The sequence below is a fragment of the Perognathus longimembris genome, chromosome 23 (assembly GCF_023159225.1).
Source record: "Perognathus longimembris pacificus isolate PPM17 chromosome 23, ASM2315922v1, whole genome shotgun sequence".
NCBI classification, from domain to species: domain Eukaryota; kingdom Metazoa; phylum Chordata; class Mammalia; order Rodentia; family Heteromyidae; genus Perognathus; species Perognathus longimembris.
In genome coordinates, this window is record NC_063183.1 from 27,623,101 (window position 1) to 27,642,983 (window position 19,883).

General features: G+C 35.3%; 2 protein-coding genes across 2 annotated transcripts in view; one reads left to right on the forward strand and one right to left on the reverse strand.

Moving 5' to 3' along the window:
* The window catches only part of Fam227b (family with sequence similarity 227 member B), a 99,672-nt gene that overhangs the window by 18,055 nt on the left and 61,734 nt on the right, over window positions 1–19,883 (forward strand). The gene's annotated exons all lie outside the window — the stretch shown is intronic.
* Window positions 346–19,883, reverse strand: part of Fgf7 (fibroblast growth factor 7) — a 56,017-nt gene continuing 36,479 nt past the window's right edge. The window contains exons 3-4 of the mRNA XM_048332812.1: window positions 5,187–5,290; window positions 346–4,112 (exon numbers count right to left, since the gene is read on the reverse strand). Of these exons, the coding sequence (XP_048188769.1) occupies window positions 3,918–4,112; window positions 5,187–5,290 (299 nt within the window). The 3' untranslated portion in view covers window positions 346–3,917. The remainder of the gene's footprint in view (window positions 4,113–5,186; window positions 5,291–19,883) is intronic.

The following is a 19,883-nucleotide window of genomic DNA, read 5'->3' on the forward strand; positions in this document are numbered from 1 at the left end:
ATGTGTGTGCATGCCTGCATGCACTTGTGTGTGCTTGTGGACACACACTTAAATTTAAGACACAAAGTTGAGCCTAGTACATGTGGGAAAATGGATCTCTGTATTTAAAACAAAAACACAAGCCGAGGACAGTGGCTCATGCCTGTCACCCCAGCTACTCAGGCCAAGATCTGAGGATCCTGGCTTGAAGCCAGCCTTAGAGAGAAAAGTCCATCTCCAGCTAACCACCAAAAAGTTATAAGTGGATCTGGGGCCCAAAGTTATAAAGGGCATTAGCCTTGAATTAAAAAGCTTAGGAACAGTGTCTAGCCTCTGAGTTCAAGCCCCAGGAATGGCACCAGAAAAAAAAAAAAAAGAAATAGAATAAAGAGTAGCCTGACAATGATTCTGAAGCATTTATAAAAGAAGTTTTAATGAATTACTTTATATTAAAATACATGTTAAGAACTCAAACCAGAGATAACAATTAATAGACATTCTCAACAATGGATTTAAGATCATCTTAGACAGGGTCACAGCTGATAATCATCTGGTATTCAAAAGTTAGTAGCCTGCGTCCATTCTGATGGAATAGTGGCATGTTTAGTGGAAAACCACCCGTACTGCCCATTAGATGTACATATTGAACTTAGACTGAGTTCTCATTTTCTTTAGCCATGTGTTACTTAGGTGTAGTGTCAGACAAGGGGTGGTGGCAGCTCTCTTGTATTGTGTTCATGCTCAATGGATGCAGCGGAGACGGAGCACAAATGAGACCTTGGATAAACCTTGTGAAGCATGACTATTGCTCCCAGGAGTTAACTGGTGATGGTTTCATAGTAAAGCAATCACAAATGTATACTGGAGTAAAACATTTTTTAAAAAACCCACATGAGTTATAAGAGAAAAGATTTGCCAACACATTTCTGTCTTTGGTGGCCATTTTTACACTTTTCCCTAGGATCTCATGCTACACCTTTACTACTGTAGTTATCTGAGTAAAAAATTATAAGGACCACAGCTTCAGGGTGTTAGTATTATAGAATTGCTTTTACTATTGCAGGTTCCATGGTCAATCTTGATCTTCTTTGGCACTCTAAAGAACCAGCAGAGCAAATTCTAAGAGATAGCATGGTTTTATTACTTATTTTGTTAATAGTTTACATTCTTTTTTTTTCAAAAAAATTTCCTAATTGTTGGAGACCAACATATTTATGTCATTCTTTTCAAAATAACATTTTAGAAAAGGTTATTCTGCCTATAAAATTAATTTGCATAATGCTTTATAAATAAAGGAGTACCCGTAAAAGTTGGAATAGAAATCAGGATTGGAAACTGTATTATTGCTTTTTTCCTTTTAGGTTACATGATTATGATACAGATTAATCATTGTGTATAAAGTGAATTGCCAATAGATCACATTCATTTGAAAATATAAAGATGATATCTCAATAGAAGCAAACCAAAACTTGAGATTGCTTGCTAATAATGATTAGAATCCTAGTGTAAGAAGCACATGTTAAGTGACCTAGACTCTTTGTAACAGTTCTCTTGTATCCAGCTACATGGTCTTGGATTATAAAAACCTTAATTTCCTGATCTATGAATGAATACATGATATAAAGACCTCATAGAATTTTTAAATTCTAGAATTCAAAGTATATGTAACTAAAGCAGATTTTTATTTCTAAAATTTGCATGATAAATGTAAAAAAGTAGGATAAGAATAAAAATTAAAAGTAACTATTTTTAGAAAGGTTTTGTAGCTTACCTTTACTTCCAGGATTGGTTTTGCTACTAAATCCTGGTTTTTGCCTAATTCAAAACAATCTCTAACACTAATTTGATGGCAACTGTAACTTCCTTTGTATGTATATACACTATTTCTGCCTAATCATGAATGACCCCAACTTTCAAAACTTACAATTAGTCTTACTACGTTTTTTTTTGCTATTTAGACATTGAATGGATTCATATAAAAAGACTGATTATAGATAAACTCTGAAAGCCACTAAGGAAACGAATATGAAAATTATCTTATTCTAACCTTTAAATGCTCATAAGACTCCAGTCATTTGATCTGGCTAGACTAGCAATATCCTTGAGTCAGACAGTAGTTCAGAATATCATGCATGGCATCGCTCAGAATATACTTGAGTAAGGCCACTTCTGCCTAACTCTATGCAGCCTGGCCTGGTCATATAAGTGAACCACAAGAAAATGCAGGGTTCTGTTGTTTCTGATAACAAGCAATATTTTATGTAATGTAAACAGACCTTAATGACAAACATTTTGAAGTTAAAAAATCACAATAATCACCAGACCAACAATTTAATTTAGGTAAATTTTGACCTGTCCTTGGTGAACATACAAATATCTGCCAACGGAAGAATTGTGAAGTAGATATTCATCTCTCTAATAAGTCCATAGCCCTAGGTCTTCATGGCATTCAGGGGTTCATGTCCCTAACTATATCCTCTACTTGAGCCATTGTGCTCTTGCCATTTAAAAGGAAAATAGCTTTCAATACTGCCACCTTTTGGATGGAAGGTATTCCTCTAGATTACAGAATTACTACCTTTAACTATACTTAATGTTTAAATATGACTTTTCTATTCATGTGCTCAAATATATTCTTACTTTAAGAGCTTTTCTCTGGAATGATTTTACTTCTGTGATCCAATTTAATTGGCAAGAGAATTGTGGCAAAACATTTTTTGCATATTTGTGTTGTTCCCTGTGAGACATCTATTGTAAGCACTGCTGCAGGCTGTCATTTTTGTCTGCTCTCCAGGATTTGCTGGCCCAAGTGCTGTGTACCAGACTTGGTGTCAGTCATAGGAGGGAAGGGCAACTTGCAGCTCAGCCAAACAGTTTTGTTATTCCTTTAAAATTAAAAGCATATGAAACAGATACAGCTTATAAAGGTTGGTTTTTTTATATAAATAACATAAACTTAAATAACAAAACAATAAAGTTCAAATACAACTTAAAATAGAGTTTAATGCTATAACACAGGAGGGGGGAAAAAGCATGATTATTTGTGGGAAGAACATTATTAAAAGCCCAAGTCCCAAACATGAATTATACAAAAGACAGATTATGTTACTTGAAAAAAAAAACTTAAAAGATTTCTGAATTTTGCTTTTGGGAATTATAAAATGTTATTTTATGGCAAGTGAGATGAAGTACAGTATTGTCATTGTTATTGCTATTTTATATACAAGATTAAAAAAAAACACCTCCCTTTGCAATACCTTTTCAATCTGAGCAGCATTGGGAATTTTTTTCCCTTGTTAATAAGTACATGCATGTTCCAAGCCTATAATTTTTCTGCAACTACTCATTTGATCCAATTCCATAATAGAATTTTTCAGAAGATTCCTTATTTTCGGATTGGATTGTGATTTTTCACTGGAAAGTATCACAAATGCTGCTCATCTCCTAGTTAGTATTGGCTTGATTATCTGACAGATCATTCCAGCAGCCTTTAGGTCTGACATATCTTATATAACATCATCTGCATTATTATTATTATTTATTATTATATATATAGCAGCCATTTGATAAGCAGATAGGAATATTTAAATAATCATCAGATAATCAAATCTAACATACTCTGAAGGGTAAATTAATTTAAGAAAAAAACATTACTATTACTAACACCACGATTGTACAACCAGTTTTACAACTTTTTACAACTTTTAGTTACTAAATCTGATTTTTGTGTATAGTTTTCAAATCTTTCTTTAATGCAGTCTCTTAAAATAAACAAAAATGCGCAAGTCCAGCTTGATCAGTTTTTCAGTAGTTTTCCAGCCTTTCTTGGTTACTTAAAAAAAAAAAAAAGGAAGAAATGAAAGGAAAAGAAGAAGAAAAAAACAGTCCACTTAAAGAAATCTCCCTGCTGAAACTGGTTTCTTATACACCACACATGACTAGGTTATCGCCATAGGAAGAAAGTGGGCTGTTTTTTGTTCTTTCTTCGTTTTCTTCCCCCTTACAGGAACCCCCTTTTGGTTTAAGGCAACGAACATTTCTCCTCCACTGTGTGTCCATTTAGCAGATGCATATGTGTTGTAATGGTTTTCCAGGATTAATTCTTTGAAGTTGCAATCTTCGTTGCAGTCTTTCTGTTAAAACAACAGACCATATTATTCAAATGATTTTTGGAAGGGCTCAATTTTAAACTAAAATGAAGCAATATTTGGGAGAAAATTTAAGCAGTATATGACTTCTTTTAAATCTCAGATTAAGCAGACCTGGCGAAATGCCATTGAATGAAGTTAGGTCAGACTCTGAGAAATGAAGGGCACCTGTGTTTCTCTCCTTTATGGAATTGGTTAATATGTATTAAATACAGCCCTGTAATTTTAAATTTAAAACAAAAAAAAGACAACATGATGTATAGTTTATGCAACATGACCACAAAAATATCATTTTGGCAGTCAGATTCTATTGTTCTATCATATTAGGACCTATTATTTCCCCCTTAATAGCTCTTCTATTGCTAAGCACTGGAAATTTGGAGTAGTTAAGATAGCATTTGCCTCTCTCTGGTCATTTACTGCTACACAGCCTTCAAGAATAATAAAAAAATTAAAAGTTCATCAATTCATTCAAGTAAACCTGTACTATTATGGTGTCAGACATTATGCTAAGCTGTAGGAATACAAAGGAAATTCAACCACACTTTATTATGGCGGGCTAACCTCTTACATATTTCACTTTGTAACAGAGGAAACAATGTAAATGCTTACATAGTTCAGAGGTCATGATCCTGAGATGCATGTGATAAATGAATTGAATACTTCAGGATTTTTTTTCCAAGAATTTTCATGTCAGCAATGTGCAAATTGCTGAACTTTAACAAAAAGAGCTTTAATACTGACAGATGGAAAATTTAGATTTCAAGTATCTAAAATGCACATGGGACTTTAGAGCTGGAAGAATTCTTAGAAGTCAGCTATTACAGCTCATTTTACAGATGAAGAAACTAAAGTCCAGACAGCTTAAGCAATCTGTCTAAAGTCACAAAGAACACATTTTTTTCCTTAATGCTTGGGTATAAAATTTTTAATGAAATCATTAAATTATACCTTTGGAAAGAAATTGGTTCCAGTTTTGCTTTCTAAAAACTCAAAATGCTTTTGACAAAAACAAGTTCGAAAATTTAATTCTAAGCCATCAACAGATGAAATTAATACCTTTGCATAGAGTTTTCCTTCCTTGTTCATTGCAAGATAGTATTCGCTTTCCACCCCTTTGATTGCCACAATTCCAACTGCCACTGTCCTGATTTCCATGATATCTGCAAGGAATCACAGAAAGATATTCTGATTATTGACTCAATCTTGTAGATTATCCAAGAAAGGCCATGTTTTTGTTTCATCTACAAGCTGTTAAAATTAGGAATGTGTTTAAGCAATGTGAGAACCAACTCCCCCCCCAACATACACAGTAACATAAGAAAAGGCATTCAAGTACAAAAATGGTGAGACTTTTATTTGGTAGGAAAAGATAACTGTACTGAAAGAGTTACTATACAAATTTCTCTACAACTATATTTTAATTTTTTTTCTGAACCTCAAAAGATTATACATGGGAGTTACAACATATCCATCTAAGAGTCCAGTGCTTCTTGACCAGAGTCACCCTTCCATCATTTTCCCCCATCCTGTCCCCTCCTCTCCAGACTCATTTTACATTTTTCACATACACTGAGTATTCTTGCTATATTTGTCCCATTCCATTTTTCATTCAACACCCTCCTTGTAGTAGCTCTCATCCTTAAAATCTTGTTTCAACTTCCTGATGCTCATTTTTGTAAAACATTTGGTAATTGTTCCAAAGGCTTATTACTCCATGAAGTTTCACTTCTGTATATTCCGTACTTTAGCCAAGTAAATCATATATATATATATATATATATATATATATATATATATGCATATGCCTCTGTGGCATTGATATGGGAGATTGTATTTTGGGTCTAAGATCCACATGAGAGAAAATGTATGCCCTTTGTCTTTCTGGGCCTGATTTACATTGCTCAATGACACTTTCCAAATCTATCTATTCCCTGAAAATGCCATAATTTCATTCTTCCTGATGGCTACCTAAAATTCCATGGTATGTATAGATATAGATGAATGGATGGATGGATACATAAATACATACATATCTGTGCCTAACAAAATATAAAGAAAATTCTAAGTGAAAATTATATACAGATGCTACTTTCCAAAATATTCACATAATTAACAGAGAATATGTTTATAGTCTGTATTCTCACTGTTCATCTGATTTATTCTTTTTACTTCAATGTCGTTTGCTTCATATATATGACACAAACAAGCTTTTTCCTAATGCACCAGGCTTATCACTAGTCAGAACTCATCCAACCAAGTTTATGGCTGCTCATCTAGAAACAGAGGTGACTAAGCCTTATAAATGTGATTTTAGGAAAAAGATTATGAACAATCAGCCAGGAGCTCAGTTCAAGTGGTAAAGAAAAATAATTACCTCTTTTAATGAACAAAACTCCCTGGTTTCTTAACTCCAGAATAGTAGAATAGAAATAGCAAATATGTCTATAGATATGACTTAACCAGTTATGTTTTATTTACTTATTTACTGCCAGTCCTGGGGCTTGAACTCTGGGGCCTGGGCTCTGTCTCTGAGCTTCTCTTGCTCAAGGCTAGTGTTTTACCACTTAAGCCACAGCTCCACTTTTGGCGTTGTTCTGGTGAACTGTAGATAATAGTCTCATGGACTTTCCTGCTCAGGCTGGTTTTGAATGGCAATCCTTAGACCTCAGCCTCTTGAGTAGCTAGGATTACGGACATGAGTCATCAGCACCTGGCTTTTAACAAATAGTACTTATTGTCAAACTCAATTCTAGGCAGAATTCTTATTGACCTAAAATGAACTGAGAATTTCGAATGTACCTCAATAAAGACAAATGAACTTAAATTTTTATTTTATGTTTCTTATATTAGCTCTTATTTAACTCAGAGTCCTTTATCATACTTTCTGCCATTAGCCATTGACTGCTAAAGTTGTAAATTTAGCAGGATAGGGCAATGGAGGGGCCTATTTATATACTAGTGACAGTCATCGTGACTTGAATAAATGATGAAAGGCTGAGTAAGTCATGGACAGATTTATCTCATCTCTCTGACTACCAGGCATCCAGGTTTGAAATGTTTGCAGATACACTCAAGACATGTTTTTCTAGACTAAGAAACAGTAAAATTAGTTTTTTTATATAAGTTTAAAAAAATATTGTAATTTGACTTTATTCTGTTTATTCACTTACATACCTTGGAAAACCTCCAGAGAGTTAGTGTACATTTGCTTAAGAAATGGTGAGTGGCATTTCTTAATTCAAATGGTGTTAATCATTTTTACAATAGTGACATATAGACATCTTATATTGAGTTTGCAAAGTGTGAAAACTATATCACAATTGGCTTGTCATCATCCAATTTTTTTTTGCTTAAGTTCCAATCTTTGTGTATAATCCTCATTTGTCTTACTTGTCCCAATTATTTGACTTTTCGCTTAGCCTTAATCTCAATTGTAAATTGGCATAAATAAATGATACATGAGAATGTTAATATTTAGGACACCCAACAAATTAGCTATTCTTTTCCTGTGTTTTTCATGGGCAAATTTGAGAAGTTTTCATCTGTAATATAATTGGGCTCCTTTCTTTTATGTTACCAATATTTTTAATAGCCATTGGAACTTAAGCATTTTGAACCTGGCTTTTTTCTTAAGCAGCAAACTGAGCTTTCTGTTCTTATCATTAAATCTATAGTTTTCAAGTCTTCAAGCACTTAACACCATGTTATTCCTTATATCATCCAGGCATTTAATAATGTACAGGCATTCCTTCCCCCCAAAAAAAAATCTGAGCAGAGGCAATTATTAATTGTTCCCCAGTTTCTTCCACAACAATAAAAATTTTTAGCCAACGCTGGTAGCTCACACCTGTAATCCTAGCTACTCAGGAGGTTGAGATCTGAGAATCACGGTTCAAAGCCAGCCTAGGCAGCAAAGTCTGTGAGACTTTTGTCTCCAATAAACTACTCAGAAAGGACTGGAAATGGCACTGGCTCAAGTAGTAGAGCGCTCACCTTGAGCAAAAAACACTCAAAGGCAGCACCAAGACCCTGAGTTCAAGCCCCAGGACCAGCAAAAAGTAAGTCAATAAATAAATTTTTTGCACTTGTCAGTATCTCTTGCAGCTCAGTATACCTATGTGACCAAATTCTAGATGGATATAAGTCAAGTGTCCTTTGGAAACTTCCAGAAATATTCCATGAGAAATATGGAGCTCTTTGTATTAATTTCTTTATTTCATTTTTCTGTTGGAACTTGGATTCTACCTTGGATTATGAAAGCAAAATGAAGTGGAAATGTGAACTGAATGAGCCTAAGACCACACCGGTCCTTCCCCCAACTTATCATTCCTCCAATATATCCGATGGAGAAATATACTATTTTAACTTTTTCAAACTGAATTTTTAACTAATGTACCTCAGTTTTCTGTCAGGCTCATTCTTCATAAATGTACCCCCATTTTTATCCATTATCTGAAGCTACCTTCCAGAAGGGAAACTCTCATTTTCTTTTTTTTTTTTTTTGTTTTCCTTTCTCCATTGTTTTTTTTTTTTATTAATTGGACATAAATTTTTTTACAAGGTGTTGTGCAAAGAGGGTGCAGTTACATAGTAGGGCAGTGTGTACATTTCTTATGATATCTTACGACCTGTTTTTCTATCCCTTGTCTAGGTCAGGTTGACATATATGCAATATACAATGTATCAAGAACATATACAGTATTCACAGAATTGGTCTCTACTGTCTCTCCGTCTCCCTTTGTTAACAGTCATATATCAGGGAGATCATGCCCCTTTGTTTTCTGTGTTCTAGGCTTGTCTCACTCAACATTATTTGTTCGGGAAACTCTCATTTTCAACACTATTATTAAAAACCAGGTGTTTACTTTCATGGCTTTTTTTTCTTTTTTTCTTTTTTTCATTTCTCAAAAGTCATGAATTAAGCTATAAGAAATGAAAACAGGGGCTGGGAATATGGCCTAGAGGCAAGAGTGCTTGCCTGGTATATATGAAGCCCTAGGTTCAATTCCCCAGCACCACATACATAGAAAACGGCCAGAAGTGGCGCTATGGCTCAAGTGGCAGAGTGCTAGCCTTGAGCAAAAAAAGAAGCCAGGGACAGTGCTCAGGCCCTGAGTCCAAGCCCAGGACTGGCCAAAAAATAAAAAAAAGAAAGAAAGAAAAGAAAAAGAAATGAAAACAGCATCTGTGCTCTCATGTCTTTCATTTTCCTGTTCAGAACTTCATTCACACTAGAGTCTGTTTCTTCCGGTGCTGCCATCCATTCATACATGTGTCTGCCCTTAGTTTTGTAAATCTTCCCTGATTCCCCTTTACATCCAGACACACATGTGAGACCTTTGGTAAGCTGCACTCACTCATGTCAATTGCTTGCAAGCCAGGGAATGGCCTAACTTTTCTGAATGTTCCTTATTGTTGTATAAAGCATGAGATGCTTTTGTGATCCTTTCAAAAAAGGCCAGATTCACCATTCTTCTTTGGTGCATCGTAACTGTTAATTTGTGAATAAGACACTTTATTGCACACTTAACTAGGTTCAGTCTTTTGCATATTTGTTCTTTTTCCTCTATGGTCAATTAATGATGGTTTGTATTTTTTAGCCTCCAGATTTTTTATTCTTCTTGGCTTCTTTTCTGAATTAGTTTCTTTTTTCTTCTTGGATTTTATGTTGTTTGTTTGTTTGGGAGTTGTTTCCTTGTTTGTAAGTCAGGGTTCTTCCAATGTTACCCATGCTAGCCTGCCTCTGCTAACTGACTAGCTGGGATTGCAGATGTGCACTCTACTACCTCTAAAACTATTTAACTTCTCAAATAAGCTGTAACATAGAAAAAATATTTCAAGCCTTTTTACTTTCATATCTAGCCAAGAAAAACAGCTCATCTTTGCACTGCACATGATCACTGACCATCTCAGACACAAGGACAGAAAAAAGAAATAGGACCCAAGTCAATTGAAATGGTTTCTTTGTTGAGTTGTTGGAAGCATTTCTTTTCTTTCTTTCTGGCTGATTCCCATGTTACTGCTTCTATACTTTATTAGTCTCATTGGAAGTATATAATATTGGAATGCACCACTTTAATAATATCAACTCTAGCTTCTTTCAGAAAATATGGGAGAATGCAGCAAATACTCTACATAAACTAGACAAATAGTAATCCAAACTATTTCTATCACATTTACTTCCTCAACTTTTAATAGATGTTGAGGCCAAAGCATAAGGAGTTGAAGTCCAAGATCATTTCAAACTACTCAGTTTGGGAGTAAATGTATGAGAAAAGTTAGGGGTAGGAATGATAATGTATAGGAATTTTTATGAAAACACTAAGTTTGAAGTGGTGGAGATTTTATGTATCCTAAACTTGGCATGAGACTATCACTTTCAGACCAAAATCCACAATACAATTGTCGATATAATAATTTAGAATTAACAGAATTGGCTTTTAGCGATCAGAAAAGCAATTTACAAAAACATTTCAGAAGATAATCTGACTTAAAATATAGTAATGTTAGTGTTTTTAATCATTAGTATTTAAAATTTACTCCATTTCCCCCATGCTAAAAATCATCAGTAGATATCCAAATATTGTTACATATGCTTTCCTCTTCTATTGGCAATCTAGTCACATTATAGAATTTCACTATTTTCCATGCTTTAATAACCATCTTAAAGAAGGACCCAAATCAAAATATCTCTTTGACCTGTGTTTGGAGCTTAAATTTTACTATCATAAATTATACTTAAAAAATACATCAAAATGCAATCACCATTTCTACTTAATGCTTTCACCTGTTGGTAAGATGGTCTCACTATATGCTTAATTGTTCTGTAGAAGTGAGAGTTGATTGGTTTGATGTGGATATGTAGTTTCTTGTTTCTCTCCTTTACCATCACTTCTTATTTGTAATTATTGTGACTCCTGAGGGTCAGAAAAGACTGAAAGATATTCAGTATATTTCAGCCAGTAGCATCTCAGTCACATTCTTGCTGTTAAAGGCACAGATGCCTTGTGGTGAATACCTTGGGAGTGAAGACGATTTCATTCATTGATGCCAATAGTTCCTGCAGATGGCATCTCATCTCCTTTTAGTCTGCCTCTTCATAAAATTAGGTTAACCAAGTTATTCAATTTTAATGATATCTAATAAGTTAATCCATGGCCACTGTTTTGGCCTTGACTACAAATAAAACATTATTTTTCCTATTCTGACTAAAATAGGGAATTTAAGTAGTTGCGCTAGAAAAACCCAAACAGTTTGTTGGTCTAATGTTTTAGAATAGTATTTGTTTGTAGTTTATACTAAATACATATAAAATATTCTGATAACCAAACTAATATTAATGCTAAACTAACTAAATATTCCTGTAAGTGGTAACAGTTTTATACATAGACAATATTCAGTGAGTGTGTCTAACCAAAAAAAAAAATACTTTAAAGCAAATATATTTGAAAGTTGAGTAACATCAATTTCATTCATTGTAGAATTGTTTATAAGGAAAGAAATAATGCAAGTAATAGTTTAAATATATTTCAGTCTCTTATTTTTTTTAAATCAGTACTAGGATTTGAACTGAGGAGCCTTACACTTGCTAGTCTGGTACTCTACTACTTGGACCATCCTTTCAGCTCTGTTTTTTGCTGGTCATTTTGGAGATGGAGTTCAGTTAATTTTTCTGCCTGGGCTGGCCTTAAACCATGAGCCCTCAGATCTCATTGTTCTTATAAGCTACAATTGTAGGGCTATGACTCTGAGCTCAGCTTACATTTCAGTTTTATATTTTTTTATAATTTGTTCATAAGTCACTTACATTTTTGTAAGCCACGCGTATGGAGTTTTTTCATAAACTGAATTTTATCAAATTTATGTGAGAAATGTTCACTTAAAAATAATGCACGGGGGCTGGGAATATGGCCTAGTGGCAAGAGTGCTTGCATTGTATACATGAAGCCCTAGGTGCTCAGGCCCTGAGTTCAGACCCCAGGACTGGCAAATAAATAAATAAAGTTTCAATATTTTACTTCAAGGGGTCAACCAAACTATAAATGATTTTCTAAAGGTCACTTGCTGTATTTAGTAGATCATTATATTTAGTAAGTCTATATTTAATAATTTATATTTATACTAGCATATTTAGTAATATGTGCTTGTTCTTTAACCTTAATTTCCTCAAAATTATAGCAAAACAGATTGAAAAACCCAAATTATGTGCATTGAGATTGAAATAAGCCTGTTCAATGAGTGAAACCAAGAGACTACTCAAGATTGATGGCACAATCTTTTGTCATGTTGATGCTAGGATGTACTATACTGACATGTTGGCTTTGCTGCCAAGAGAGACTGGGTCTGTGTTTGAACTGGGCTAGAAGCACATCCACCTTTCCTTGCATTTCTTTGTTGACTTTCACTTGGAGGAGGAGCATAAGGGATATTGTGGAGATAATGACCTCTAGCAGGCTGGACACAAAACCTGCTTCCAGATTCTTTTCTTTATTTTCCTGCTGTGAACTCTGGAATCCACTATTGTAAAATAACACAATTTATACATATGGTTGATAACATTAATCTTGTATTTGGATCATTTTTGTCTAAGAAAACATACCCTGTAACTGTTAAATAATAGATCTAAGACAGAACCTTGGAATACACTAAAAGAAATTAGAAAAATAATCAAATCAAAGCCAGCAAGAAAGAAACACAAGTAGATAAATTATTACTGAAAACCCAAAAAGTGTAATTCCCTTCAAATTAGCATGAAACTCAAAACAGTTCCACACACTTGCGTAATTGCTAGTATCAAATGTAACTGCAGCATGCTGGAACCACACTAATTCTATAGCCCCACATCCTTAGTGAGCAATAAGTCAGGTGTAGTACTTATCAATCCCTATCTCTACAGTGATGCCACAGTCCATCTAGATGACATGTAGGGTTAAGTAGAGAGAGAATCATGTCATTCATTGAGAGATTTGTTAAGACAGTAAGTGAAAACATCAGAGAACCTTTACAAAGTCCATCATCATGTGCATTTGTGATGGCAATGGTTTCTTCTGAAAGAATTTAAGTTGCAACAGCTTGTTTCAGCAGAGTTAGAACTAAGCCAGAATTAGAAGCAAACTCTTCGGTTGTGCAACAAATAGGGTCATATTTATCCAGTAGCATATTACTGAAGAGTGTAATGGGAACCTAGCTGGGCCATATTTACAGACTTACATTTCTATACCAGTTCACTGACCCACATTATGGTTTGTGACCTCTTTGGAACTAAAAGGACTCAGTTCTGTTCTCCAAACCAAGAAAAATATGTTCTCTGACTATACAAGAGGAAGTATTCTTTGTTTTCCTCTGTAATCACAGGAACTTATCCTAGGATGATGATATTCATACCTTCCATTGAGAAGGAATTATTTCTCTAATCTTGTAAACTATTTATATTTGCTAAATACCACACTTGGTGGTAACTGGTTCCAATAGATATGTATGAATACCACAAGGTATGAATACCATCATCCCAGAATATATGGGAACATATTTTTATGAAATAGATATAATTGAAGCAATCTCTTCTCACTAACCTAGAAAATCTCTCACTTGTTTTGGCTCTTCCTAAAATCCAAAATACCTTTGATAAGAAGCCACACTTTCATTGCATAGGACTAGAAGTAAGATTCAAAATACAAACGTATGTGCCAGGAATTCATACTCTGGTATCAATGAGTACATCTTTTCTCAGAGCAGAATTGGATGGTGTTAAAGGAAAGTGAGCACATAGGCACCAAGAATGGAACTGAAAGGAAACAGTAATAAAAGGAAGATGTGCACTGATGATGTGCTTTCAGCCAGCTGTGAGAATCAAGGCATCTTGGCAGACTTACCCATAGAGACACACCAGCTTAGAAGATCAGTGCTATTGGCAGGGAAAAAATCACTGTCTTGTAGATAGGGAATGTTACCTCTCTTCTCTCCCTCTTCAACTTGTATTTAACTATTTCACCACATGAGCAATAAGATAATTTTGAACTTTGGTTTCAGATCATTCTAGTCATCAACTAAAAATTCCTAGGAGAGCCATTGGCTCTGGCTCTCTTTGGCTCTGGCCCTCCTAGGAATTTCTATATAGCTGAGGGGTTTTTGTTTTTTGTTTGTTTGTTGGCTGGTTGGTCAGCAGTGTCCATAATTTTTCTGATATGGAAATGAAAATGAAAAGAAAAAGAAATAACATCTCATTTAACTCAGGAAGCTACTTAAAATATTAAAGGATGCCCCCCCATCTAAGTTTTTCCTCAAATCTATATTTTATACAAAAGTAAATTCTCCCAAACTATAATCCATTTAATCCTATAAGCCATCATTCAAACTGAAATCACCCTAGAAAGAGTAAGAAACTTTTATCTTACTGTGTTTTGGTAGTGAGGGAACACACGGAACCACTATTGAATAATTCTTATGACCACATCTCAGAGCATCTTCTAAGGGAGAAGATTGTAAAGACTGGTGAGAAAAGTAGGATGAGTAATAATTATATACATAGACACACACTGTCTTCTCTCTTTAAATGCTTTTTTTTTTTTTTTTTTGGCCAGTCCTGGGGCTTAGAATCAGGGCCTGAGCACTGTCCCTGGCTTCTTTTTGCTCAAGGCTAGCACTCTGCCACTTGAGCCACAGCGCCACTTCTGGCCATTTTCTGTATATGTCGTGCTGGGGAATTGAACCCAGGGCTTCATGTGTACGAGGTGAGCACTCTTGCCACTAGGCCATATTCCCAGCCCCTTTAAACACATTCTTTATTTCTGATATCAAAGATATACCAGCTGTGTGCCTGCAATATTCACCTGAACCCCTGAATTTCATCTCCCCAAGTCTAGAGCAAGACTAGGAAGGTTCCAGGAATGGTATAATAAAAAGAACACTGCATAAAGCTGTGCCCTACAGAAAAATAAAACTCTTGTACCCCAAGTTTTTAATCAGAAACTTCAATATTTCCTCTGTTTCTAGCTGCCAAATGCAGAGCCAGCCCTTGTCTTCTGTTTCCATTGCCATCAGTGTTATATCAGGCCTTCACTATTTATTTTCCTTACCAATTATTATAGTTTAACTAGACCTCTGCCTCCAGCCTCTTTGACTTTATGGTTATACTTTATGTATTCATAAAGGACATGGACTGAAGTTTATTCTTATGCTCCAAAAGCTTCCAGGGAGCACTCTAAAAAGCAAAGCAAAACAAAACCTTTTGTACTTAGAATTGAAAGCCCTGTAGAATCCCACTGCAGCCTCCTTTTATTATTTTTCTCCCATTGTTCCTTTACAAATTATCCTTGGGCTTCAAACAAATGACTTATTCATTGTCTTCTCCCATGAAAATACTAAGCACTTTCCCTGTTCTGCCTACCAGTTCTTATAACAACATAGAATTCTCCTCATTGCCTCACAGACTAGACTTCCTTATGCTTGTACAAATTCCCAGAACTTGATACAGCCATTTCTAATTGGCTGTCATTAAATGGGGAAGCAGATATCATAATATATAAACCCAACTGTAGCCGGTATTATCAGGTTATAAATTAACAAATAAAAGTTATTAATAATTCAGGGATTAAAGAATGTTCTGACCGTATTAAATGTCAGAAAAATTAATGGTCAAAGATTGAATTACCAGAGTATTTCCTTCTAATTTGCTTGGAGTTTAATTAGATAAGCACGGAATTCCATGGTTAATTCAAACAATAGTTCATCTTAGATTGTGTTTTATGAGGCCAATTCAAAAAAGTTGAATGAATTCCAAATATCTCTAGTTTTCCCATAAACTGTAGGTTTTCCAGTTTTGGTTTTGGTTATATGTCTCTTAAACATATTTATATTTTTAGCATGAAACTTTTATATGGGCAACAACTTCCATATGTTTCCTATTATTCTATGTAATGCAGCACATCTATTTATCGGTCTTGCTCCTAGCATATTAGACATTGAGAAGTACACACCAGCTCTAATGTTTTATGAGTTAACAAATCTTTTGTTCTTATGCATATTTTTATGTTTCTACAAATACTGAGTAAATAGTTCATCTTAATGGTCATTTTAATGACTTTTTCTTATTCTAGATTTTAGCCAATGTTATAATATACATCTATCATTAATTCATTCTAAGTCATTGTAGTATAAAGTCTCTATTAATGCCAAACAAAGACTATCTGTTTTCCAGATGTAAATATATAATGTTATATATGGAGAAATATTATAATATATTCTGTTTTATGTCTTAACATTCTTTTTCTTTTTTTCTTTTTTCTTTGCCAGTCCTGAGGCTTGGACTAGGGCCTGAGCACTGTGCCTGGCTTCTTTTTGTTCAAGGCGCTGTAGCACTCTACCTCTTGAGCCACAGTGCTGCTTCTGGCCTTTTGTATATATGTGATGCTGAGGAATCGAACCCAGGACTTCATGTATATGAGGCAATCATTCTTGCCACTAGGCCATATTCCCAGCCCCTTAACATTCTTTTTCTTTTATTCCTTTTATGCTGGTCCTGGGGCTTGAACTCAGGGCCTGGGAACTGCCCCTGAGCTTTTGTGCTTCAGGCCGTTTTTCTACCACTTGAGTCGCAACTCTACTTACAACTTTTGGGTGATTAATTGAGATAAAAATCTCACAGACTTGCCTGCCTGGGCTGGCTTGGAACCACAATCCTCAGATCTCAGCCTTCTGAGTAGCTACAATGACAGGCATGAGCCCCTGGTGTCCAGTAAACAATCTTTTTCTTAAGGTCCATTCTTATTTATTTTTTCCAATCCTGGGGCTTGAACTCAGGACTTGGGCACTGTCTCTGAGCTGCTTTTGCTCAAGGCTAGCATTCTACCACTTGAGCCATAGCACCACTTCCAGCTTTTTCTGTTTATGTGGTAGTGAGGAATCAGACCCAGGGCTTCATACATGCTAGGCAAGCATTATACCACTAAGCCACATTCCCAGCCCTTAATGTCCATTCTTGGACTGACTTTTAAAAAATACAACTTCACACTAAGATAGTATCTTTAGGGAAACATCCAAATTATTTTCTTGATGCCTTTTAGTTTTTTTATGAAGAAGTCATTATCAGGCAACTTTTATAAATATAATTTCAGGGCTGGGATGTAGCTCAGTGACAAAGTTGCCTAGCAAGTACAACATCCTGGGTTTGATCCCCAGTACCAAAAAAGAAAAGACATATATATATATATATATATATACATATATATATATTCAATTTTATTGCAAAATGTACTGCATTACAATTCTTCTGCAAGTTTTCTGCATATTCATTTATGAATATTCTATCTTCCAACATTTTATCATTATTACTTTACTTCACTGATTTAAAGATGTCAACAATCTGTATGCTTGGAATTTTCACTCTCCATTCTCACTTTTCTCACAATTCTGAAAAATGTAAGTTTTGAATCATTTTAGTGATTCCTGAAGAATCGTACTGTTAGACATTTTTATTCAAAATATTTATTCAGACTAATTACTTTTTTTTCCTTTTAAAAATAAATCAGTGTTTCCCAGTATGATAGACTGGTGGTGGGGGTGTAGTGGGCATTGCTAGGTAAAGCTATTTCCTTTTAGAAAAAGGTATCAGAAACACAGAAACTTTTACAAACTACACAAACTTTGAGGCAACTCTGATTACCCAATCCCCTTCATTCCAGAAAATCCATATTTTGCCTAACCCATACCTCATAAGCAAGTCAAATTTAATAGGAGAAAGAGACAGGGGAGCCAGTCATGATATCACTGAGCAAAGGAAGTTTAGCTTTGCTCTTACTGGAAAGAGCGTCCTACCATCCATACTCCAGCTCTGTGTCTGGATTATGCACAAAGGAATCAGGAGACACAAGTAAAAGTAGAGTCATGAGAGACTTGTAAACTATTTGTCCACAAGGAAAAGGAGAATTTCAAGGATGAACTAAAGACATTTCTGGACAAAGGCTCAAGTTCTAGCCAGTGAGGGGGAAAAGGGGGGCTTTGGAACAATCACATTTTAAGAAACCTCCTCTGAGAACATTTAACTTTAATAAATCGATTGATAAAAACCTTAGAGTATATATGTACTTATACATATATGTAAGAACTCTATTCATCTTGAAAAATATATTTGGGATAGTATTTTTTGCAGAGTAGTTTAACTGGGATACTTTTTAGTGCATTTATATACACTAAAGTACAAAAACAATCTTTCAAGCTATGTTACATAAATAAAACAGCACAGTGGCTATATGGAAAATAGTGAGCACTCAACTGTTGGCTTAAAATCAAATCAGTACAATATATTGTTAGTAGTATAAGATAAGAGGGCTGGGAAAGTAGCTTAGTGGTAGAGTGCTTGCCTAGCATGCATGAAGCACTGGGTTCGACTCCTCAGTACCACATACACAGAAAAGGCCAGAAGTGGCACCGTAGCTGAAGTGATAAAGTGCTAGCCTCTAGCCTTGAGCAAAAGAAGCCAGGGACAGTGCCCAGACCCTGAGTTTTAAGCCCCAGGATTGGCAAAAAAAAAAAAGTTAACTTTAGAAATAAATCAGAACTGCCCCTATCCTTTTTGGGGGCCTTGAGAAAGCACACAGTACCTACATGTTCTGGATACATAGTATACGAACTATTACTAGCAATAAATGTACAGAATCAATAGCACAAAATATGCAGTTTCTCAGATGAGCTAAAGTCTGACCTAGAATGTAGGCCTGATGGCATAGAACCTAATGCTCTCTCTTTGGCTTTATCAAGGAGTATGTATGTCTGTTTAGTAATTTTCACGTCTACATAAAGTGAACCAAAGTTACCAACGGTGCATCTGACTGATTGTATGTGATCCCTTATAACATACAAAGGGGGCAAACAAAATAAATTACAAGCTCTTTTTCTCTCTGTGTGTCTCTTTTTCTTTCTGGTTCTGGGGCTTGCAGTCAGGGTCTGGGCTTTGTCCCTGAGCTTTTGTGTTCAAGGCTGGCACTCTACCTCTAGTGGAGCCACAGCTCCCTCCGCTTCTGGCTTTCTAGTGGTTAATTGGAGCTAAGAGTCTTCAGACATGTTTTGCCCTAGGCTGGCTTCAAAGGGTGATCCTCAAGTCTCAGCCCCCTGAGTAGCTAAGATTACAGGCATGAGCCACTAGTGCCTGCCTAAGCTGTCTGCTTTTGAGAAAAGAATTGACTTTTGAAATAAGAAACCTGCAGTGCATTGGAGGCGTGGCTCAGAAAATATTGGGTGCTGAGTTCAAGTCCCAGTCACAGATAAAAAAAAATAATAATAATAATGGAAAAAAACTAGTGAGCCCAAATGACAAAGAGGATTCTAAATAACAAAAGAGAAAAGAAACGAAAAACAAAAAATGAAATCTTTGTCAGTAGTCATTGTTGAGAAAAACAGAAAGCCTTGGAAAAAGCCCATTACCATGGGCAATATTTGCTTCAGGAAGATACATACTAACAGGAAGCAGACTAAGAAAAATGACCAAGGTGAGGAGCTTTGTGTTCAGGAAGTTTGCCTTGCTACATAAAGGTCACCACTCCTTTGTGCTCCTGTGGGTGCCAACTAGCAATACTGGATTTTTCTATATTAGAATTTGGTATGGGTAATTTTCCTTCAAAAGAAATACCAATCCAAGCAAATCCTGAAAAACAAAACATAAATCAAACAAATAAACAAAAATCTCTTCTTTGATATTTGCCTCAGACTGCACGGTCTGGCTTCTGATACGTCTCTGCTCAGGGCAGAAAATCATGTTGC